This window comes from Lontra canadensis, unplaced genomic scaffold (assembly GCF_010015895.1).
Source record: "Lontra canadensis isolate GAN:19392208 unplaced genomic scaffold, GSC_riverotter_1.0 scaffold27, whole genome shotgun sequence".
Lineage (NCBI taxonomy): Eukaryota > Metazoa > Chordata > Mammalia > Carnivora > Mustelidae > Lontra > Lontra canadensis.
The window spans coordinates 18,274,609-18,300,404 of NW_022631021.1; the positions used below are offsets into that span (position 1 = coordinate 18,274,609).

The 25,796-nt window shown below is 44.8% G+C and overlaps 1 protein-coding gene across 1 annotated transcript in view; it reads right to left on the bottom strand.

Annotated features, from left to right (window-relative positions):
• Positions 1-24,512, bottom strand: part of LRRC1 (leucine rich repeat containing 1) — a 148,065-nt gene extending 123,553 nt beyond the window's left edge. Inside the window, exon 1 of the mRNA XM_032864515.1 lies at positions 24,105-24,512. Within this exon, the coding sequence (XP_032720406.1) occupies positions 24,105-24,263 (159 nt within the window). The 5' untranslated portion in view covers positions 24,264-24,512. The remainder of the gene's footprint in view (positions 1-24,104) is intronic.
• Between the last annotated feature and the right edge of the window lie 1,284 nt (positions 24,513-25,796).

Below are 25,796 nucleotides of genomic sequence, written 5' to 3' on the forward strand. Positions count from 1 at the left end.
AAACAATTTAGAAAGTATTTCTGATTCCTTCCTTCTCTTTCTCCATGCTCATTACATCACACATAAACATGCAGACACATGGTCACTTAGAGTTTATCACTGTTCTATTAAAAAGAGATACTGTGCAATGCAATCTACACCCTTCTTTTCTTACAAAACAATGTATCGAGAAAGATCCTCCATGACAACTAACGAATAAAGCTCTACCTCATCTTTGTAAGGATTGTACCAGACTCATGGCACATTTGCATCATGATTTATTCAACCATTTCCCTGACAGCATTCATTTTATTCGCTTTTCCTCCCCCCCCCAACCCCCCCATTCATTTTTTGTTTGTTTGTTCTTTCGCCACCACAGGAATGCATTAATAAAAATCCTTCCATATATATCTTGACACACTGGTATCTCTATTTTTAAAACAGAATGCCACGGAATTGCTGGGCTTGATTTTTCAATTTTAAAAGATATTGCTGAAATGGCTTCCAAAAGGGCTATTTCACTCACATATCCACCATTGCCCTACATCCCAGAGGCAGCCTTTTAAAAGATCATTTGTATTAATGCTTGTATATCCACAACTACTTCTGGAAAGATACAAAGTAATACAAAAGCAGCTTTCTGGTCTGAAGAGAAGTAGAGGCCTGGGGAAAAGGGAAGGGACACCCACTTTCCACTACACACACTTTCTGCATTGGCTTAATATTTTACCAGGTGCCTGTATTACAGGTTCAAGATATAAAATGCTCTTTAAAATATTAGTAGACATTTCAAAGAAAATAAGCATTGTCCTTACAGTATTGACTCTATGCAACTAAATGTTGTGAAGTTAAAATAAATGGAATTTGGTTTAAATGATCCTTTTGGAATACCTACGTTACTCTACATTTTAGGGATATAAAAATTACAGCAGCCCCTTCCCTGAAGGAGCTCCGAACCCAGGAAAGAAAAAGACCCGTAAGCAGCATCCGCAATGCCCAGGTGGCAGCTAAGATGCTCAGGGTGAAAGACGACTTTAGGTTTGCTCGGGAGCCAGGAACTGGCATGCAACTGAAGTGTTAGACAATCACCACCTCTGGTTTACAAGGGACTTTTTTCTTCTCCCTCTTTAAATGTTTCTGTATTTTGTCAGTTTCAAAATGGGCATCAATATCACTCCCACAGTCAGGGCCAAAAAAAAAAAAAAAAAAAAGGCACTCCAGCCCAAAATTCAATTGCCAGTATCAAAAATGTTAACCCAAATGAATTTTTTTTAGCTTTAAAATTAAAGCATTAATTAAAATCCTGGCTATCTCTTTTTGTCTTAACTAATGTGTTACCATGTTTTTAAAAAGGAAGACAGCTGGATTTTTAGAGGGCACTCGGGCTGTTTCAGATTGCCTGGCACATGGGAAAGCATTCACAAGAAGTAGTGCAGGAATGGGAAAGAAGAGGTGTCATTGTGTCCCTTCTCCTTCCCTCTAGTCTGCATGAGGTTATTTACAAAGAAAAGATTTAGTTTACAAAGTATCCTGGAAAATATTTAAAATCTTGAAAGCATTTAAAAATCTTATCCTTGGGAATAAGGAACTGTAATATGCTATTTATATATCCTACTGTAGTAAAGCTATATTCAAAAGCATTAACAACAAGTTTAGCATTACTTTGATTTTAGTAATTCAAAACGAACATAAAAAGGCTTTTCACAGATTTCTATAGTCACAAGGAACTTAGAATTTCCATCTCTGATTTCTCCTTCCCCACAAGTTTCTTTTCATAAGATTCAAGGACCTGCAGGGAGAGATATCATGGGGATCAATTCCTAAAACAAGTCTATATCTTCTGTAAGGTAACAAACACAGAAGCATTATCATATAATAAGAACACAGAGCTAACATCTATTTTGTAGTCCAAGGCTAAATTATCCTGAATATAATTACCAACCCAAGAATGAGGAAACATACCAAACAAGAAAAAAAAGTGCCCTTTGGTACCACGCTCACCATAATTTGTATGCTAAAAATATCTAATAGCCCAGCGTCAAAGGCAATGAAGACTAAAGCCTCTTTTACTTTAAAACTGCTTCGAAACTTGAATTACATTAGACACACCTTCATGCATTTGCCAAAAGAGCTCACGTTATAAAAGCAGAACTTTCAATTAAAATTTTAAATGATTAGCAAGAAAAGAATGCAGAGTTGTTCCACTTCAAAAGTTACAAAGGGGAGATGAAAACGAAAAGCAGCAACATGCTTAGGTACTCGTTAAACCTGCTTAGATCGGGGATACAGGAAGTGTTTTGTTTTGACAGCACCATGGGCCAAAACCAAGGCATTATTTTTCAGTGCTAGCATTAAAAACAAATAAAAATAAAACATGTTGTAAAAACTGGCCTGCCTGTCTTCCCGGAAGATCAAGATCACGTTGGCCAAGAGGAAACGTTTCATGGGGACCACTGACTGTGCACAGGACACCCCATCTTCACGTTCCTGTGGTCACAGAGAAAGGGAATTTAACCTAGATTTGTCCACTGAAAACTGACACATTCATCTCCCTGTACGTGGAACAAGCATAGGCCAAATGTATGGTCTGGAGAGTCCCCGCGCCTTGGTAGGGCAGGTCTACAGACAACCATCACCATGTTTCAGTGACCTGAGGGGAGAGGATGAGACCTGAGCAAGGCCTCAGAAACAGCTCCTGAGGACACTCTCAGCTGTGTGTGTGTGTTGGGGGAGGGGGTTGTGTATGTGTGTACACGCAAGTACGTAGGAGGAAGAAGCCCTAAGGTACAGTGTAAAACAAGAGACAGGCAAATCTCAGGTTATGAACTTGGAATTACAGGCTGTGCCATAAACAGCAGCACGAAGCAGAACAAAGAGGCCGCCATCACCCATGTGCCCCACAGAATACTGGACTCTAGAACACAGGAGAAAGCATAAAATGTGATCCTTATCCTCAGGGGTTAGTTATATACTCCCACGGACAAATATGCCAACTTCAGAGTAGGGATAGGGATCCTTTATTTCCAACAACAGGTAATTAACACGTTTGTGCCCAACAGAGCTGGACGCTTTGTGTATTATAAGTGCACCCTCACAATGCCCTCCCTTGGTACTATCACCATTCTCATTCTCAAACAATGACAAAACCAAGGCTCACGGATATTAAGTAATTTTGCCATCTTTCCAAAATCACGTAGCACTAAGTCTCTTCAGTCTCAAAGCCCACTACACCAGAGTTTCTCATTCTGTGGACACAGGATCACCCAACATCATTCACCTGGGTCACCTCCAAACATTACAGATTCCTGGGGTCCCACACTGATGTAATGAATCCAAATCTCTGGAGATAGAGCCCTAGCATCCATATTTTAAAACAACTCCTGGGGGCACCTGGGTGGCTCAGTGGTTAAGCCTCTGCCTTCGGCTCAGGTCATGATCCCAGGATGCTGGGATCAAGCCCCAAATGGGGCTCTCTGCTCAGCGGGAAGCCTGCTTCTCCCTCTCCCACCCACCCAGCTTCTGTTCCTTCTTGTTGTGTGTCTCTCTCTCTCTGTCAAATAAATAAATAAAATATTTTAAAAATAAAATAACAACTCCTAGCTGCTTCTGATAAAGAACCAAGTCTAAATGAGCCACTGTGGTGCCCCCACAAGCGATTCGCCAGTGAGAAGCAGCCTGGTTCTTTAACAGATAGACAATTTAGCAATAGGCTGTGTGTGTGTGTGTGTGTGTGTGTGTGTGTGTGTGTTTGCATTCTTTAAAATCATCACTTAGGCTGGTTCAATCAATAGAGCATGTAACTCCTGACTTCAAGGTTGCAAATTCGAGCCCCACATTAGGTATAAAGATTACTTAAAAATAAAATCTTAAAAATTACTTAAAAATAAAATTCTTCTAAAAATCATCACTTAGGAAACCCATTCCCCAGTGGTTCCTAACCTAGAGTTTCCAGAGTTCAGCAGGTCCACAGTGACGATAATGCAGGTCCCAAAGGCTATTTTAGTATTTCGACGGCCAAGAGAAATTGTACATTCATCTCCAAAAGACTAACTGTCTTTGGAAATGGGAAATTTTAACTGTTAAGCCACTTAACAGATACAGTGTATCTGGAAGCAAAGTCTTTTAAAGCTGGGCTGAAAGGCACATCTGTGCACCACCCCCACTCCCACCCCCAGGGACACACAGCTGAGCAGCACAGCCAACACGGTAGCCTTACTTCACGGTCACACTTCCCTTTCACACAGAGCTATCATCTTGCCCAGGCCAATCCATAACCTTATTCTTATTCAAGAACCCAGTTCTTAGCCTGTCCCAACACTAACCGCACCATCAAAGGGACAAAGATCCACAAACACAGGTGATGGCTGAAGCTACATGTAGGCGGTCTGCAGACAAACAGTGCTTTGAAATTTGAGTAAAACCCACGAAGTGATTAATTTGAAGGGCAAAACGTGCATTTGGATGTGAAATGCCTAAGTTTCACTGTCATTCCTCTATAGTCACAACTCATTAATTCACATATTTTAAAAATTAAGAAAATATAAAATTTTCTGAATCAATACCAAAATAAAACAAAACAAAAACTACCCATTACTTTAAACAACTAACTCGGCCTGAACCCTGTAAGAAAATGAAGAGGAGATAGAGAAGTAAATTCAGAAAGAAGAAATGAGAGAAAAAAGGGCAGGAAAGAAAATGCCATGAACAAGCAAAAGAGAAGGTATGAATCAAGAAAGAAAGGAGTTCGGGGCACTTGGGTGGCTCAGTGGTTTAAAGCCTCTGCCTATGGCTCTGGTCATGATCTCAGGATCCTGGGATCAAGCCCCCCACGCATGGGGCTCTCTGCTCAGCCTGCTTCCCCCGACCCCCACCTGCCTCTCTGCCTACTTGTGATCTCTGTCAAATAAATAAATAAAATCTTTTTAAAAAAGAAAGAATCTTTAAAAAAAAAAAAAAAAGAAAGAAAAGAAAGAAAGAAAGAAAGGAGTTCAGGGCACCTGGGTGGCTCAGTGGTTTAAAGCCTCTGCCTATAGCTCTGGTCATGATCTCAGGATGCTGGGATCAAGCCCCCCAATGGGGTTCTCTGCTCAGCAGGGAGCCTGCTTCCCCCTCCACCTGCCTCTCTGCCTACTTGTGATCTCTGTCAAATAAATAAAATCTTTAAAAAAAGAAAGAATCTTTAAAAAAAAAAGAAAGAGAAAGAAAGAAAGAAAGAAAGAAAGAAAGAAGAGAGAGAGAGAAAAAAAGAAAGAAGTTCAAGAATAGTGAACAAAATTAAGGATGCAGGAGTTTCGGAAGGAGCGAGCTGATTTTTTATCACGATCTGTAGTTCACTTGAGCCATAGGCTTCAGATTACCATCACCGCCTATTAGCTCCTACTGAAAAACTAATTAGCTAGTTAGTTCTTTATCTTTCAGACCTCCATCCTACAAATGGAATGAAATGACCAGGAAGGTAAGGCATTTACCAAGACTCTGGGATTCAGTTCACAAACACCTCCCACCCACCTCCTTCCTGCCACAGTCCTAGGAATGTCAAGGGGTCTGTACAGCAGAGGGCACAAACAGCCCAAGTCCAGTCTGTACACCTGATAAACAGTGAATGTTTAAAACCGTTGAATAAGATGTCAACACCTAAAAATCGGGAGACCTCACATAAAAATTCTGATTTTCAGGGCAAAAACAAAAAACAAATAGCAAGCAAGCAAGCACTGAGTGAAGCAACGCACGTGCGTGCACTTGCGCACGCGCGCGCGCGCACACACACACACACACACACACACACACACACTCATACACACACCAGGCCTGCATCCCCATGTGACAGGGCTGGGCTGGGGCTGAGCCTGGGCCGCAGTGGTAATGGCTGTCCTCTTCATATGCCACATGTTCTCTCTTCTGCTACAGCTCTGTCTGCAGCTAGACCTCCTGAGCCTACACTGTCCACAGGAGCCTGCCACAGGTGTCTAGCCTCATGGCTCCTAATGGAGGTGACCCATCCAACAAGCAAGCCTAGCAGCTCCTGCTGACTTCCACACCCACTGCACATTACCATCGTCTCCTGGGTCCTGGCCCTGGAATCCTGACCTCACCCAGAGGTGCTTCCTTTCCCCAGAGCAGCTTCCTTTCACCTACATTCAACTCCAATATTTCAGATCTGGCCATGACCTCTCCCATGGCTTCATTTCCATTATTTTCTCCTGACCATCAGCCTCTTGCTTAAAAAATCCCTTCTTTCTCTGCTTATGCAGCATCACAAATATCTTTTCCATCAGAAACATCAGTGGCCTCATTCCCTCCTATCCTGCCACCTACAATCTACCTTTCTGATCCTGGAATGGTATGGTTGAGCACGCTAGAGGGAAAACAAAAAACAAAAAAACAAACACACAAATCATGAAGGCTGCTGGCACCACCAGAAATTCTCACCAATCCAAGGAATGCCCATTAGACCCCTTTCCAGCTCCAGCACCCACAGGCACCCCCTGCTTAACCCCCACCTCTCACCTAGCCACTGCCCTATCTCATCTTTCCCTGAGGAAAAAAAACCACCAGACTCAATCTCTCATTTATCCACATGCATCCTTTCCCTCATTCCTCAAATCCAGTAAGAGGTACACAGTCACTGAAGCTGAAAACTCAACTGTTACCCTGTTACACTTGACCCCTGCAACCACCAGACTCTCCATTTCCAATGTGGTCAGTCACCAAGTCGCCTATTTGCCTCCAAAGTATCCTCCCAGTCTCCAATCTTATTCCCCTCAAAGCCATCCACAATCTGCTTCAAGTCTGACAAGACACCCCTGGGCTTAAACTCTGGTGACAACAAAACAACAGCCAAGCTCCCTCACCTGGCATTCAGAGCCACCCATGATGAGGCTGCTGCCTGCCCTCTGACACTCTTCCCCGTGCACCTCCCACACCACTTGGCTGTGTGTTGTCCCTCCAGCCCTCCACCACCAGGAACCTTTAGCCACCAGCTCTAAAACTGGGCCTTCATCACCAACTGCTTGGTTGCCTGATACCATCACTAAACCCCAACACCAAACAGAGACTGGCATTCATTTTTGCCTCCCTGGAGCCTGACAACGCAGTGGGCCTTCAGTGCCACACCAGCTGCATGAAGATCTCAAGGCCACCACCTGATCAGATCTGCCAAAGTAACATCTCACAAAAAACATCAGCCTTTGGAGTCTCGCAGACCTGGGTTTAACCCCAATCAGGTTGTTTCCCACATGAGTGACTCAGTTTTCTTACCTGTAAAATGGGCCTTTTAAAAATCCCCCATGTAAGGTTGAACCCAAAGACGGAACAAATTCTGTGTAAGTGCCTGCAAGTGCAGCTGGAAAACTGTGGGCAGTCAGTGAAGAGCTGCTATTCTCACTTTCAAAACTGTAGCTGAGGTTTCATTCCACTCTCCCGAGGCGAAGGCAAGTTATCCCGTGTGTGCAGGGTGTGGGCAGCCCGGCCCACGGCTTCAGAAACACTTCCTGCCTCTTGGCCATTTTGCTCCTCATTAACACCTCCACTCAGAGGCAAGGGGGAGAGGACCGTCCTTCTGTCAACATGACTAATGATGTGTTATCTCTCTGTGCTACTGTTGACCCTCTGCCAACAGGACGTGCTGACTCAGCCCACACCACCACCTCACTCTCAGGTGGACAGCCAGAGGACGGGACAGACTCGCTGGCCTGAGAGGCAGTCTGGGGCTACCCAGAGATCCTCAGGGGATGCTAGGCTCGGACCAACCCAGATGAGGCTGTGGTGCTGGCACCATCAGCCCCTCAGAAGAACTCACTACAGAGAGGCACTAGAAGGGAGCAGTCAGACACATAAGAAATGTCTGAGGATTTATGTACCTAAACTACACCATAAAAAAAAAAAAAACCATTTTTTTTCAATGCAACAGACATTTTTGGAGCATTTCTTTTGAATAAGGCACTGAATTCCCAAATGTCTGGGACAGAGACACATAAAATCAGTCCCTGATGACAAGCTGAGGGGAATATACAGTTGCACAACAAAGCCCAGTCCTGACAAACAGTCTGAGAGAAGTGAACTGAGAAAGGGTCAGGGGAGCATGGAGACGCAGATGTGACTGTAGAGCTGGGTAGACTTCATGGAGGTGGTAGCATCAGCACTGAGGAAGAGCATTCCGAGCAGAGCACTGACAAAGGCACAGAGATCAGGAAAACCTGAGACCGTGCAGTCACAGAAATTTAACACTTAAAATGTGTAAGAGAAAGTACCAGGAAGTACTTAAAACATACATTAGAATTTAACAATTTAGAAAACAATTTGGTAATTTAATCTTTATATTTTGTAATTTAACCTTTATAATATCCTATTTACTTCTGTTTTCCTCTCCTGAAATTTCACACATAGTGAGAATAAAATCTAGGGAAAAAAATGTCTACAAGTATGAGCTTTATTTTTTTTCTTTTTTTCAAGGATACTTCGAAACAGAAGTATCTCCTACTAGAGACTTTTCCTGAACAGATGGTCCTTGTGTTTTTGGCAGAAGACATGGGTTAAACCAGAGAGAGACATAACAACGACCCACTACTCGCTGGCGGGAAACGAGGGTATCTGCAACAGTCAGCCAGGCTCATACCGTCTGTCTCCCCTGCCTTCCTCCAGCAGCAGGCAACTACACCCCACACCCAGACCCAAACCTCTTATGCCCATCCTTGCCTAACTAAGTCCCACTTAGAGCGGAAAAACAAACAACAACAGACAAGGGGAGGCCCCATGACTCTGTGGATGCCTCTCCTGGAGATGCCACCCTCTGAGGGGTTGTGGCAGGATAGAGGCTCAGTTGGTCCCACCGAAGGCACACCCCATGCCGCCAACCCACTAAAGCAACCCCACCAGCACCTCCTCTGGGCCTGCTTATAGGTGAGATGGTGACAGGCCTACTGAAGGCATTTTAGGCTGCAAAGCTTCTTATTTGCAGTCAAGAGTATTCCAGATACATCCCTCCGTTTCTCCAGGACAGACTCTCTGTCAGGAAAACTACCAGGGAACTGAAACCACAGAAGATCCCTGACGCTCCTCTTGAGCCAGATTTACTTGGGATCTACACCTGAACCTTGCAATAAAACACTGAGATACATACATTTTAAAAAGGCTATAGAAGCTACACCTCATCAGCAATAACCCTCTACTTCATTTACCCTACAAAAAAATACATATATAATTTTATACATATATACTATAGATTTCAAATATATATCAGATTATATATTTATATAGAGACTATAAATTTTATATATATATAGGTTATAGATTAGATATATAATTTGATCTATAATCTTTCTATATAATATACATTATATAGATTTTTCTTTTTCAGTGGTTAGTTACTAAGGAGAGGCAGGGATGGGTTAGGGTGAAGACTTGGTATAGGATTAGCTTCTTTCTTCTCCTGGCCTCAACAGAACTCAGTGAATCACTCAGCAGAGATGCGAGGCATACGTAAAAACCTCTTCTTGCCATTCTAGAATGAAGTTACCAAGAACAAGGTATGTAAATAATTGTAACATGCCATGCACCAAAGCAGGTCTATTGTAAAGCACATATTTTCTGTTAACTTCATCTCAATGGCATCCATTTCCAACAGTACTGGAATATATGCAGTTCCAAAAGGCACATTAGAACCTCTTGATGATAATAACCTTTAGAGTCAAGGCCAAGAACTGCCTCATAAGCAAATCAAATATTTGAGATCATGCTTTGAAAACATAGACAAGTGCATAACAGCTGAATAATTATGACCAGAATTAGTGAGGGTGCTGCTATGATAAAACCAGTGTTCATTATATTCAGTAAGACCCACAGGTTTTCCAAATGGATGTGCTTTTCCTTTAGGAGTTTGTAAGGCTGCAGCTATAGGTTACTTGCTGAAGGAGAGAAATCCAGCACCAAAGAATAAGGGCCACTGATCTTCTTTTAAAGATTATGCTTGAGTGAGCTACATTAATTTTTGGTGACCTGATTCTTAAAATGATATTTCTGCTCAGCGCTCTTTTTCTTAATGAGGCAAAAATAACTCAGGCATCAGGGATATCTCTCTGTTCCCTTTCACAGAACAGACACAACTCCTGGCCCATCAGGTGGCTCTTCATGCAGACGACATGTCGTCCCATATTTAACCTTAAGGAAGGAAGACACAGTAGTCAGGAATAATGGCTCTTGAACCAGACTGCATCCCATGACCCCACGCTCTGCTGCTTACTGGCTGTGTGACCTCAGCAAGCTAATTCATCTGTGTCCCAGTGTCCTCAACAGCAAAATAAAGCTATTTATGTAAAATGAAGTAATGTTTGTTATGAGGATTAAATGAGTTAATCAGAGGAAGTTATTTAGAACAATTCAAGGCACACTGCTCAAAAAAAAAGTGTGCTATCTCTATTATAATTATCATTACCCGGACTTCCTCTCCTAAGTTCTAGGTCTCATAAATACTCCTGACGTGTCCCAACTCAAGTACTTACCAGTTCCTAGTTCCCATGATGCTATATTCCCATTCCCAGTCCTCTCTAACTCAGTAAATGGCTCTGCCACCCCCGCCCCAGGTGACAAAACGAAACCCCGAGTCCAATACAGCAGCAGGTCTTCTTGACTTGACCCCTTAGACATAGCTCATTACTCATGCTACCACCCTGATCCAAGTCACCATCAGCTGTCCTCTAGAACCTTTCATTAAAAAGCCTCCTCTCCCAGTGTCCCCACTTCTCTGAACTCTTCCTCCCTGCAGTCTCTAACCAGTAGACAGAAGGAACTTTCTAAAGCCTAAGTCAGCTATCCTATGGCTTTATGATCTGCCATACTTCAATTGACAAAAATCATCATCATCATCATCATCTGAACTCCTCAACAGGGTCTCAGAGCCCCGACATACATAAACCCCACTAACATGTTCACTTTGATTTCCTACTCCTTGTCATACTGTGTTGCAGCCTCACTGGCCCTCTTGCTGCCCATAAAATGGCCAAGCTCCTCCACAAGTCTATGCAAGGACCTCTGGCGAATTCACAGTTGCCTCACTGAGCGACACAAACGTCACCTCCTTAGAATGGCCTCCTCCCTCCTATTGCTCCCTACCTCCAGCTCCCTATTTGGTTTTCTTTACAGTTTTTCTTTACAGTTCTTTACAGTTTTTATCCTTATCTGAAATTCTTATTTACTTTTCCACTTACTGGCTGTCTCCCTTACCTGGCATGGAAGCTTGTAAGAATAAGGCAAGATACCTATCTTTCTAGATAGAACAATGCCTAAAGCACAGCCAACACTCAGTAAATCTGGGCCATGGATAGGGGAAGGAGGGAGGCTGTGTTAGAATCCAGCAGAGATGCACCCCAGTGCCCATTCCTGAATGGAGCTGCCTAGGAAGCCAAATACCAATATCTAGTAAAAAGCTGTGCCTTTGATCCTAGCACACTCCCTGAAAGCCACCTCAGTCTGAAATTAATCCATCCAAAGAACCCATATTCATCTTCTTCTTCTTCTTCATTTTAACTGGGGAGAGGATTTAGAAGCAGGTTTGGAGCTAACCCACGCTTGGGCGTGGAGCCCAGTAGGGGACTTAAACTCATAACCCTCAGATCAACACCTAAGCAGAAAACTAGAGTCAGACAACCAACTGAGCCACCCAGATACTCCCAAAGAACCCATATAGTTAATCATCAGTCCCCAAACTAAGTTTGCTTAAATACAGTCACAGTACTCAAATCAATGCAAAGTAAGGTTTAAAACAACCACCTCTGAACTGTTTCAGTTCATTTAACAAACTCAATACCCCCAAAACAGATAATCATGTCAATAAATGGGCAGAAGACATGAATAGACACTTCTCCAAAGAAGACATACAAATGGCTAAGAGACACATGAAAAAATGTTCATCATCATTAGCCATCAGGGAAATTCAAATCAAAAGCACATTGAGATACTACCTTACACCAGTTAGAATAGCAAAGATTAATAAGATAGGAAACAAGTGTTGGAGAGGATGCAGAGAAAGGGGAACCCTCTTACACTGTTGATGGGAATGCAAGTTGTTGCAGCCACTTTGAAAAACAGTGTGGAGATTCCTTAAGAATTTAAAAATAGAGCTACCCTACGACCCTGCAATTGCACTACTGGGTATCTACCCCAAAGATACAGATGTAATGAAAAGAAGGGCCATCTGTACCCCAGTGTTCATTGCAGCAATGGCCACAATTGCCAAGCTGTGGAAAAGAGCCAAGATGTCCTTCAACAGACGAATGGATAAAGAAGATATAGTCCATATATACAATGGAATATTACACAGCTATCAGAAAGGATGAATAGCCAACTTTTGTATCAACACAGACGGGACTGGAGGAGATTATGCTGAGTGAAATAAGCAGAGAAAGTCAATTGTCAAATGGTTTCACTTACTTGTGGAGCATAAGGAGTAACACGGAGGACATTAGGAAAAGGAAAGGAAAAGTGAATTCGGGTAAATTGAAAGGGGAGATGAAGCATGAGAGACTGCGGACTCTGAGAAACAAACTGAGGGGTTTGGAGGGGAGAGGGGTGGGGGGATGGGTGAGCCTGGTGGTGGGTATTAAGGAGGGCATGTATTGCATAGAGCACTGGGTGTGGTGCATAAACAATGAATCTTGGAACACTGAAAAAATAAAATAAAATAAATATTAAGTAGATATCTGATAATTAAATATCCAACCACATCAAAAAAAAATAATAATAATAATAAATAAAAGGGACAAAAAAGTCCCAGCCTTGTTGCCCATTTTACTTCACTTCTAAAAGCTGGGGAAATGCAACTGACATGGAGGAACATCTGTGTTCAAAAGTTGTTGGTGTGTGGGGATAGGGGGAGGTGAGAGCATGTGGGGGAAGTTGGGGGGTTATGGGCCTATAGGATGGGCATGTACCTATATGCAGGGGCTGTGGGTCTATGGGGGGGGTATCTATGAGGGCACGTGGGTATGTGGGAGGGTGTGGGTATGTGAGAGAGCGTGGGTCTATGGAGAAGGTGTGAGTCTATAGGGATGTCAGTCTATGGGGGGGTGAGTCTGTGGGGGTATGTGGGAGGGTGTGGGTCTGTGGAGAGGGTGTGGGTCTGGGTGAGGGTGTGGGCATGTCAGGGGTGGGGTAATGTTGAAGGGGGTATGGCTATGGAAGGCTGTGTTGGTTTTTATTGTTGTTGTTGTTGTTTTTGTTTTTTAGGGCTGTGTTTTAACCAGAGAAAATCTGCTGATCTTTTTCCCTTAACTGGTTCTGGAAATCAACAGCGGACCACAGGTGGGTATTTGGAACAGCTTCTCCTTATCATCAAATCCTTGATTATAATTATTAAGCTTAGACTTGTGGTTCTACTAAACCACATTAGGCAACCTCACAGAGTATGTGCACAACTGTGGGATCACTCTCCTAAGGTTAGCACTATGGCATGAAGTCATAAAATTTCATAAAATTAGCATCAAGTCATACAATTTCACAAAATTAGAACTCAAAGGGACCCTAAACATCATTGACACCATCCCTTCATCACTCAGATAAGGAAACCCAGGCTCAAAAGATTAGATGATTTGCCCAAGGTCACAATGCTAGGGCCGTTGAGCAAGGAAAAAAATTAGGTCTATCAGGACCATGCTGATGTCACTCCATCATGATGCTACCCATCCATGCAAAGACTACAGAAAGCCCAGCTCTTCTTGTAATAATCATTAAGCTCTCACCTACAGGTCTCGTCCAAACCCACTTCTAATTCCACTCTCCAACAGGGCTGAAAACTTCCCCAAGAATGCTACTCAAATATGTATTAAATGTCTGCTCTGTGCCAACCACCCAGTTAGGCAGCAGGAGTGCAAAGAAGAAAAAGTGTGTAGCTTTAAGAAACTCACTTTGATGGGAGGCAGAAATAATTACAAAGAGGTATGAATAATGACACAGGTGTCCCCAGAGACCAGAGAGGAGGGAAGGGAAGGTTTCCTAGAGGAATGTTACCTCCCTAACTGTATCCCACAGGATGAAGAGTAATGAGCCACGCAAAGAAGCAGAGAAAGAGTAACTCCCGGTACACAGAGTAATAAAAAATGAAGACTCAGAAGCATGAAATGATATATTGGTAACCAAGGGCAGCTAACTCTTGCTGAAACACAAGCTGGAGAGCTCACTCTGGAAAGAGATGGGAGATAAGAGAACAAAAACATTGCCAGGTTGTATCCCAAAGGTGTGAGAAGCCACTGCAGCAGGAAGTTATTCGTCACATTTTTGTTTTAGAAAGATCACTCACCCAGCTAAGTACTAAGAAAGGATTTGAAGGAGAAATGGCTGAAAAAGTTTGAGCCTCTGGGAGAGGCTGATCCACACAGTCAGCACACCAAGTCAGCACCCATGCTTCCTGTCCCCCAACGTGCTTTCTATCATCTTGGCCCCTGCTCCAGAAACAGAACAAAGGCAACCCAGAGCGAGGGTCTCTGCTCCACGGCACAACTTTGTGTCTCCTCACAAAAGCTCCCTGTCTGCAATACCTGCCCAGCTTTCCCAGCCCATCTGAACCTACCTTCAGTGAAAACCAGAGTCTTGCTTTCCTGATGCCCCAATGAGCCTTCTACAAGGGCCCACAGCAACTCTTGGTTTACTGATCCATGTGACTCTGAGCCACACTAGAAATTCCATGACCCCAAACTTTTCTCCCCAACTAAAGAGTGTTGACTACCTGAAGGAAAGACTTAGCTGTCAGTCTTTCAAAGCCCTGGAACACATACCTGATTAACTGCCTAAAGCCCATCTGAGAGCTTTTCCAGCCTATAGGAAAAGAGTCACAGTCAAAAATAAAGGAAGCAGAGATGATAGAACCAGTCTCCAGGCTCCTAGAAAATCCACTATTAAAGAAACATTTGTACAGCAGTACAAAGTAGTATGTACCAGAGTATTTAATCCAGCATGGTTCATCACTGCAAAAAATTATAAACAATTTAAATGTCCAGCAATAGGAGAAAAGTTAAACCAGTCAACTGTGGTATATCCAGTACAGTGAAATACTACAGCACCAGTATCAATGCTAAAATACATCTACGCATACTGATAGAGAAGATGTCCAAGACAGCTTTAAGTAAAAAGGCAGGCAGCAAAGCAACTTATATAGTAAGAGTTCTTCATTATAACAATAATAAACATATGGTGGTGTAAGGACCTACTTAGAAACTGTCCCTGCTCCCCTTCCCCTAGGGGATTTACTTGGAGACAAGTCCCGGAAACCAGCTTCAGGTAACAAAGCCCAGATACAAAGGTGGGTCAGACCAGGTGGAGACATCTGATCAATGGGGGGATGCATACTGTCTCCCTGGTTACTAAGGAGTATGAGCCCCGCCCTTTGGGCGCCAATCCCAATCAAGGTGTAATAGGCTGGTTCAAATGTCTACTAGGGTAAATTGTAACTCAATGGGTCACCTAGCATCACTGTGGAGTTTCCTGTGTGTGTTACAATCTCATTGGACACCTGTGTGTGGCCAGGCCCAACCGCATGGCCTTTGCCCTTAAAAGCTAGTCTGTGAAACAGAGAAGGGTCACCCTCTCTTGTAAGAGGTGCAGCCCCGAATGTTCGGTTAGATTCCTGATGCTTGGTGCGAAATAAAGCTTTGCTTGACCTTCGCTTTGTATCAGTCTCACTCCTTTAATCACGGACCCATTATTGGGGCATAACAGGTGGTATATGAAGAGAAAAGATCTGTAAGAATACATTCTAAAATTGCTAATGGCTGGCATCACTTCAAAGAAAGCAAGGGAAATATCACTTTTTTCTCTTTGAATTCTTTTAAGCATCCAAACCATATTACTCCTTTAATGAGATAAAAACAAAGCCACATCATGGTCCAAAGTCAGGCCAGTTGCACTAACAGCATGAGCTCTGAGGTCTCAGCATCTACCAAATCAAGTGAAGCAGTTGGTGCCCACGTCACATACTCAGAAGTTTAGAAGCCACTTTCTGGCCTTTGCACATGCTCATCCAATTTGAGCTCCTAGTTTCTACCACAAGTCAGCCAACAGCCCCTCCTGATAATTTCCCAAGATGCGGGCATAGATTGTGGAAAGAAAGGTGACTAGAGTGGCCAGGGCAGACAGAGTCCTGTTCATCTGGCCACACTACCCAGGAATCAGTCTAGAACATGCTGTAATTAGGTGTATCACCTCCTTCCACCCACTACATGACAAATCCATTCGTTGTGGTTCTTGGAAACTGAAATACCAAATTTCTTCCAACTGTGTCAGATTCTCTAGACTCTAGAGTTACAGCCAAATAAGGAAACTCTTCAAAATAATAATGAGCAAAAAAATATTTTTTCTTTTTTTTTAAACATTTCATCTTCTAAGAGTTCAAAGTATTTTACACTAGACGCACATACACACCATTAGATCTTCCAAAATACCACATGCAATAGTAAATTACCATTCCTGTCCACTAAATAATACCTAAGAGAAAGTAAATGGACATCCAGAAGTTTCTCCTATGCATTTACGAAGATCTGGCCCATGATCTCATCATCCCTCATAACTATCAGATGAAGTAGAGGACAAACATTTCTAGCCTTATGTTCTGGGTAGAGTCCTAAAATAAGCAAACTTTCCCAAGATGTCTGTGAACAAAGACAAAAGCCTGTAGCAGTCACTAGATCCTCACCTAAAAGAATCTAATGCCTGTTTGTTCCATGGCACAGCAAGATCATGGTTGAGATTTTTGTCATCATTGCTAAAAAACGTTTACCTTACTATTTCTGACCCTCCTGTATAAATATCAACTATGCTTTATCCCCAGAATGTCAAGTTGGTTGTAGTCCTTTTTAAGAAAATCCCAAGTACCCTATTTATTATGGTATAGAAATTACAAATTCTGCACTAGGAAGCTGGGAGGAAGGTTCAAGGTTCCCCCTTTTTCACTGAAAGAGGGGAGAAGGAACTGTGGAAATAAGCTTGTTTTGTTATTTTACCAGTGTGCCTCAACTTTGTCAATTCCAGAAAAGTTTTATTAAATAGTTTTACTTCTCCTCAAAGATTTGAGCCATTAAAAAGACATGTAACTTCCAAGTAACTCAAAAATAATAATAATTCTCCAAGTATTAGTCTTTCAAAGCATCAGAAGATGATGAAACTAACATTCATGGTACAGAACACACATAGTACACCTTCATATTACTCAGAAAAATGGAACGCACAGGCTTCCCAGCATTACTGCGGGTTCATTTTTATAAACTCGATGACCACATTTATCTGAAACCCAAAAATAACAATCTCTTGCCATTCAGAGCACATCTGGCTGTTCTTCTTTCCCCTGAGCCAATGCCTACATACAATGCTTGCCATGTCTTAGCAAGCAATTTGCAAACTGAATGCAGACACATGCTACAATTGAGAAAAATGTGGAGGTAAATGTTTCTTACTTAGCATTTCAGAAAGTATGAAGTACCCCACTCAGTGCACTATTAGAAGGAAGCACAGCGGAAAGAACATTGGACGCAAGAGCAGGAAATGCCCAGTGTGAATATCGTGGACAAAGCTGTCTCCCCTGTTCATCCCCACAGGTGCCGTATCATTTTCTCTGGCCTACACCACCACAACTAGTCTCTGACTAGTCTCCCTGACTCTGTACTCTGCCCTGGAATTATCTAAACAAAGCTCTAACTGTACAGCATCTCTGCTTACACCCTGACCTGGCCTCCACCCAGGAGGACAGGGTACACCTCCTTCGCAAAACTGTCAAGAGCCTTTCATGATCTGGCCCCAGGTTCCTCTCCAGCCACTCCCTTCCACTCAGGTGTCACCCACTCGAGCATTCTGGAAAGGACTGGGGTTTCTCAACAGCTGACGTGCTTTTTTCTTCCTTCCAGTCTAGCGTGAATGTCACCACCTCTAAAGCCTTCGTTCAGCTCCTCAGAGAGTGTGAGACTCCTCAAGGTTGCCAAGAGCTTTCCGTACAGGCTCGCTCCTAAGCTTTGACACAGTGCCAGGCCTCCTTGCTCCCAGGTGGGCTCCCAGGTGGTAAATGCTCACACAGAGTTAGGAGTCCAACATCAGCTCCAGAACTGACCTTGACCAACTTCCCCTAACAAGATTCTTAAATAATTTTCTTAAATAAGTCTCAATTCCTGCCTTTGCAAAAAAAAAAAAAAAAAAAGGAAAAAAAAAAACTTTGCAAAAAAACTGAAATCATAATGGCTAAATGTGTTGTTACTCAATTTAAGAGAAATAACTTAAGTAGCTAATGTCTGGAGCTCAGTGAAATCTCAGTAAGTGATGTTCTTCTACTTAATAAGTACCAGGTACTCACTCAATGTCTCTTAATCAGACAAAGTCTACCTTCCACTTACCCAAGGCAAATTACAACTTCTCTAGGTCAGTGTCCTTACCTACAAAAGGAGGGGGCGAATTGAGGGCAGGCGAGAGGTAGAAGGGGAGTTAAAAGAACACAGAAGAGAATCACAAACAATTGGGCTCCTGGATGGCTCAGTCTGTTAAGTGCTTAAGGGTCTGCCTTCAGTTCAGGTTATAATCGCAGGGTCCTGGGATAGAGCCCCCCCCCCCCCCCCCCACCAAAGGCTTCCTGCTCAGCAGGGAGTCTGCTTCTCCCTCTCCTGCTCCCTCTGCCCCGCCCCCTGCTTGTGCTCTCCTGCCTGCGTGCTCGTTCTGTCAAATAAATAAAATCTTTTATTTACAAAAAGAGAGAGAATCACAAACAATTAAGAGCTAAACTGTATAACAAGGTGTCTGAGAAATGAAAACAGCTTTCTTATCTTGACAAATGTGTGGATCATCACTTTTAGGGGGAAGCTCTCTCTTGGGCTCCCTTCTTCTTAAGCTTTGACTTAAGTTATTTTTATGATAATGTTATTTAAGTATGTCTAAACATAAAACTAGGTATGTCCTCCCTGTGCTTTAGCTCTTACAAAACTAGAAGGTGAATCAAGGTAAAAATCTGACAAAAACCAACCAGAAAGAACTCAACATTAATCTAACGTGACAGATGACAATGATGCAATTCTGCAGTCCTCGCATGGCTGCATACAACGGTACAGCAATACCTCGGAGCAGGTTCCTGTCTGCCTGCGCCACCACGGGCTCTGTGACCCCTTCAGCTACCCATCACTCTTCTCTAACAAACGGCCATGAAACCTTTGTTCATGGAACTTCCAGCGATCACCTGACACAAGCACATGATTTCTACAATAAGCCCACGTCTGTTCTTTTCCCCCTTGGCTAGAAACAATTAAGGGAGTGCTCAATCAAACACAGATTATGACACTACTAAAGATCTTATGGCTCTACTCATTTGTGACTTCATCTAGATATATGGAATCTATTTTTTTAAATTATCTTTGAAGAGAACATTAAAGTTTTAATTCTGGTTTAAAAAAAAATCATTTACAAACTCCCAGGAAAATGTTTTCCAATTCCAGGTTAAGAAACATTGTTTTATATTTTTAAAAAGGGTCTTATCATAGTATCTACAAAGACAGACATCTTATATTTGACTGTAAGTGCTCTGAATGCATTCTCTCTTTAGTCCCCAGAATAACCCTAAAAAAGCAGGTACTAAAATGATAAGTGAGGAAACCTAGTCCTGGAGAAAGAGTCCAAGTGATGGAGCAGCATTTAAGCTCTTATTCCAGCACCCCTGGCCTCTGCTCCTTCAAGACAAGTCCAAAGAGCCTTGGTCCACAGACTTGTCAGCTAGGAAGAATGGCTGTACCACCCATCAGAAACTGAACTGCAGGAGACAGACCTAAATTGAAACATGGTAAATTTAAGACAAAAGGGACTTATTCCAAGTGGGAATGGATATCCTCTTAATAGGTTACAGTTGGAGATGTTGAAGTCATAGTGAGAAATTATGTTTACAATGTATAAAAATTATTTCAAAAACAGAAGACAAACGTGCCCAGCACAGAAGAAATGGAGAAGACTGGTAAGACAAAACTACTGAATTCAGAATGACTTTATGCCATGACTAGTTTCAATAGATTTGTGTACAGGAGCTGTGAGACTGTAGGGAAGGGAACACAATGGCTGAGAAAGAGGGGCAGACTACCCATGACATCACATGGGAAGACTCATCCATGCAACAAGCATGTGAGTGCCCACTATATACCAGATACTGTCCTAGGTTCAGCCATGAACAAAAACATCCCCGTCCTCATGGAGCTGACGTTCTAGTTGGGGAGACAAAGAACAAGTAAGCAAGCATATAGTCTAGAGTTAGGTAGTAATAGTGCTCTAAGGGCTGGGGAAAAAATTAAGCAGGATATGAGAAAGAATAATGGGAGGGAGTAGATATTTGAGATAATGTCATCTGGCCATCATCAAAAGGCCAACTGAACTCTAATTAAGAGCAGGTAGCAGGGGCGCCTGGCTGGCTCAGTGGGTTAAGCCTCTGCCTTTGGCTCAGGTCATGATCTCAGGGTCCTGGGATCGAGCCCCACATCGGGCTCTCTGCTCAGCAGGGAGCCTGCTTCCCCCTCTCTCTCTGTGCCTGCCTCTGTGCCTACTTGTGATCTCTCTCTGTCAAATAAATAAATAAAATCTTTAAAAAAAAAAAAAAAGCAGGTACAAGATGAAGCTCAGTTTTATACGCTTCCTAGGCTCAACAGCATTCATTCAAAATATTTGCTGCCCATTAGACGAGGCTCTGTATTGGAGCCAGAGAGAGCACAGTAAAACACACATATGCCAAGGTATTCAACAATCCATGCACCTTGAAGGGAAAATTGATGGTGTCAGAAACACTGAGGAGGTACACAGTGGGGCGGAGGATCTTGTAGAAGACAAAACAGCTCCGCCATATCAATGACCTTTAACTTCTGAAGTGCTTTCCAGCTTGAAGCAGCCAGAGACCGTGTGTCTAACCAGCTAGACAGTTCTGAAAAAAATCACTCCCAACTTGAATGTTCTCAGACTATATTAGAAAAGGATAGATGTCAGAGCAGTGATATGCTCAAGGGAAGAGAAAGAACCAAAGGAGGAAGATTTGTATCCGACTTGGCTAAATTCATTCAACAGATAAAAGCTGTTTACTGAGCAGGACGTACTGGGTGCCAGGCTCTGTGCTCACTCCTAAGAATAAGCAAAAACACACCAGCGTCTCAAGGAGTTTAGAGACTGTCTCTGTTAACACACATGCCACAGAGATCTAGCTGGGAGGAAGTGGGAAGGAGATGGTGGATGGGAACGGGATGGTGAGACTATCACCTATCTGGGGTCAGGCTAATCTCCCAAGCCCTCCCTGCGGAAGAGCAGCACTGAGAGGCTATCACAAGGTAGACAGCCTGTTGAGGATGGGGATGCAGATTCAGCAAAAGGTTAGGTTAGGTAAGTAACCATCAAGCGAACTGCGATGCCCCCTCCACTCCACACTCACCACATCTGTCTCTGCACAAAGCTGTGACTAGCTCCTAAGAATCATACCTTCTTTAATCTCTATACCCCCACCAATGACAAATGACGAAAGGTGAATAACTGTTTGGCAGAGGCCAGGCTTAATGATGTGAGTAAAACAGGAGGGGTCAAATAACTGAGGTTTTAATGGGTTTGAGAAACTGAATATGCCAGGTTCCTCCTAGGTGTCCAAAGGTGCAAAACGGGGCGGGGGGTGGTGGGGCGGAAGGGAACGACAACTATCCACCTGGACAGCCTTGAAAAAGTCACTTCAGGTCTGAGTTTCAATTTGCAAAACAAGGAAGTTGGATCAAGTCAGAGGTTACAAACCTTTTCATCATTCTGAAGCCCGGATAGTGTGTGTATCTTTGCTGTTGGGGTAGGGGGTGCAGTGTTCCCCCTTGTCTGTGCTTCCAAATAAATTACAGAGAAGAGAACAGATAGCCAGCATGACCACCACAAGGACCTTGGGGGTCTGTCAGCAAAAAGAGGCCCCCTAGTGATGGGGCAGGTAAAGAGAAAGGGGTTGGAGGAGAGGGCAGGGACAGCAGCAAGCAGTGCTAATGAGCACTACAGATCTCAGAGGTGAAATAACAGCCCAAGGAAAGGCTGTACCTTTGAATGAAATATCTGAGCTTTCAAGGTGGTTGTTCCTGTCTGGTTTATACAAATCCAGGCACCCAGACACAATAAGTCATGAAGTAACAGGTTTTCAACAACCTAGAAACCATAAAACTAATTTCAGAGCTCTAAGAGCAATAATTACCATAAGCAAGACCACCTTTAGTCTCTGAAAAGCATGTTTATTTGCTGTATCTATAGAGTGCTATCAGACTATTTTGAGCTTCTGAGAAGTTCCCAGTTAGGATCAGTAGGGATACCTAACACTTTCAAAACCCATAATTTCCCCTTACGAAGCTGAATTCCCCAACATTACAGGAAAACCCACAAACTTTGCAGAAGAGAGTGAAAAGCCAATCCAGTCAAAGGAAATCTTCCAATTCTACTAAAACAAACAAACAAACAAAAATACCACAAGGAACACCAAAACATTTCTAGTTAAATAGCTTTTCACTCAATCTTTTAATAACTTCATTCTGACACACTTGAAAAGTATTAAATAATATAGTCTGTATTTCTGGCAATAGCAATGCCTAAAACTTATTTACAACTTAAGGCAGCAAGTGAGCTTATGACTTTCAAGTCAAATTTAAGGAAGTTAAAGGCCAGACAAAGCCATGTTTTTGGAAATGCCTGCAAAATAATAAATGCCTGGGGGAATTGGATGGCTTTTCTGCTTCTAAGCTAAATAAAGCTGGGGGGGGGGGGGGCGCTTTGCAAAGATCCCAGTGAGGATAATCTGCGTGATTACACAGAGCAAACCATCCAATTCCACATGAACCAAGGAAAAGTTAATCCAAGAATAATACCTGAAATATTAAGAAAAAGCACACTGTTCTCCTTTTTAAAACACTCCGGCAGGGCTGAAGAAGGTATCAGGTCATTTTAACAAGCCAGATCATTTGACTAGCGAGTGTTTCTGTGACAGTGCCTCGGCCTCATGATCACTAAAGGACAAGAAAGATATCTGTGTTCCAACTCCAGGCCTCGGATCCTCCCCCCGACTCCCAGCAGTCTAGTCTCCCTACTTCCTGCACACCTTTGGATTACTGCACGCCGACTTCCTGCACACCCTTGGATTTGCGATACCTTCCTCTTCGAGCTTTACTCAAGTTAAATTCCCGGCGCAAGTTCGAAGATTAAAAGTTCGCAGTCGCAGACCCTCCATTAGAGCTCAATCAGCATCTGTCCCTTAACAAGTTCGGCCTCAGCCCACTGATTAATTTACGTAAACAACTCCGAAGAGGTAACGCATCACTGCAAGGACAGAAGTCAGCAGGCTGAAGGTACCCGCTTTGGGAGAGGCAGCTGCAAGACTGGCCCGTCAGGCACGGCCTCTGCTGACATTCACAGCGGCTCCTTCCACGCAACAGGTCCACGCAGGCAGGGGCCCAGCAGCGGGCACCTGCCCACAGCTCCCAAAGCATAGCTCTCCTCCTACCCACCCCCAATTCTCGACCAGTCCCGGAGTCAAGACCGGCCAGCCAAACTACACCACTTTCAAGCACTGGCCACCAGCGATAAGGCCCAGGGCACATTCCTCGGAAGATGCCGAGACAGTGCGACTCTCCTGAGGGCTGCCCACCTCCACCGGACCTGTCGGAGCCAACGGGTAAGCGCGCCCTGGCCAGTGATCCAGTGATCTGGGAATGCAGCGCAGGGAAAACTGCCCAGGGAGCGGATGCCACGCTCTGTCCTTTCACCCGGGAACAGCCGGAGCCACCTGGCTCCTCACCTGCCCGGGTATCGGGACCAGCTGTTAGTACTTAGACGTGTATCTAAACTACTTACCAGACCAGAACGTTTCCCTAGTCGCACAAGCTCCAGTGACTACTGGGAAAATAGCAAGTCGCTCACTTTGTACAAAACGACAAGGAACTTTTAATGCAGACGGTGGGGGTGGGGAGGAGTAAGGGAGGAAGAAGCAGGTGAATACAGGTAGTGGTGGTTCTGTGGGACCTGCGGCCCGGATCTGGAGATGGGAGGAGGGCAGAGTGGGGAGGAGAGGGAAAGAGGGGGAGAGGGCTGGCCAGGCTCGTCGGTGTTCTCCCGAAGACTGCGCGCAGGTGAGACCGGACACTCACCTCTGGCAGCTCGCGGAGCTGGTTGGCGTCCAGCAGCAGCTCCTCCAGGCTGCGGGCGTAGCGGTAGATCTCCTCGGGGACATAGACCAGCGAGCAGTGGCGCCTGTCGATGGTCTCCACATGACGGTTGCACCGCCACAGGGGGATGCAGTGAAACATCGCCGCCCCCGCCGCCGGGTCCCGAGCCGAGTCGCGGAGACTCGGGCTCTGAGCCCGCTCCGTCCCGCGGCTCCGCTCCGCCCGCTGTCCACTCCGCACTCGTTGGCTCCCGTGCTCGCTAGCTCCTCGCGCCGGGGTTCACGGTCCCAAACACTCCCAGGAACCTCGGGCGGGAGCCCCAGCCGCGTCCCAGCGCCCCCGCCCGCCAGCGGGTGCGTCTCCTCCCACCCTCCCGTCGCGCCGCCGCTGCCGCTACTGCCTCGCGGAGCTTCCTACTCGCGGCTGCCGCGCGACTGAGCATGCGCGCCAGTGGGCGCGCGCGAGGGCGTTTCCCGGCCCGGGGGATGCTCCGCTCCGGGTTTTCCTGGAGACCCGGAGCCAGAGAGGGTCGAAACCTGTGGGCCGGGTGCACGGTGTCCCCCTACTCGGGCTGGGACTCGAGGAGCGCCGGGCCCTCCGAGGAAGCCCGACTCCAGTGGAGCTTGAGATAAAGATGAAGCAGAGGAGAGATGGCGTGAGGGGAGCAGAACAACTTTGATTTTTAGTTACTTAACTCGCTCTCGGCTCCTCGCTCCCCTTCCCCAAAACAACTTTCTCTTCCGGGGTCAGGCAGGACCGCCCCCGAAGCGTACCTTGCGCGTCCTGGGCGCCCGAAGCTACGAGATTCGGTGTGGTTTTGAGGTGTCCTGGCCACCAGCGGCCTCAGAAGTGAGCCGGCTACCCTCAGCCCCGCACCGCGTCGGGGCCCATACCGTGCCCTCTGGTCCGCGGGCACCGCCTGCAGGCTGTGTAACCTGGGCGCACCTCTTCAGGAATCATTGTTTATACACTGAGTCAGAGGAAGTCCCTCTCCCCATACCATCAAAAGCATAGGAGTTAGAATCTGTAAGATTCTCATTGGCGTGGATGCACCCCATCAGGAGTCCAAATGCAAAAACGAGGTCGCAAAGGTGAGTTCCTGCGCCTGTTCTAACCTGGCCAGATGTTGACTGGCCCCCGGCAACTATTTTGGGCTAGTAAGGAGGGAGGAGTGAGGGGAGGTGGGGCAGATTAGCTGGGGGCAGGTGGGCATCCTCCAACCAGATCCTGCGTTTCAGCACCAACACCCAGGGTTTTGCAAAGATAGATGGTAGCCCAAGAAGGAGTAGCTGGGGAGGACTCAGGAGGCTCACTACTGGATAATAAGCGACCATTTATTCCGTTGCCCCTGATTCATTCCCACAGACGAGGACCAGAACCCAGAACACCTCTTCTTCCTATCTCCAGAAAACCAACTGGCTCCTTTACAAAGGGCTGTCGACCAGATCAAAGTCAGTCACGTCAATGGATTGTCTTTTGGGTCCTACTCTGACTCCCCTCCTAGCTGCCCCCAGTCCTCACACCTTTCCCTTCAGGATCCTGCCTGTGACCTCTGCCAGACACAACGGGGCTCTCCCGCCCCCAAGTTGCCACAGCTAAAAGCTGGGGTCATCCAATCCACTTTTCTGCAGAAGACTGAAAGCTGAGCATAATCAGTGACCAAGGGAATTTTTG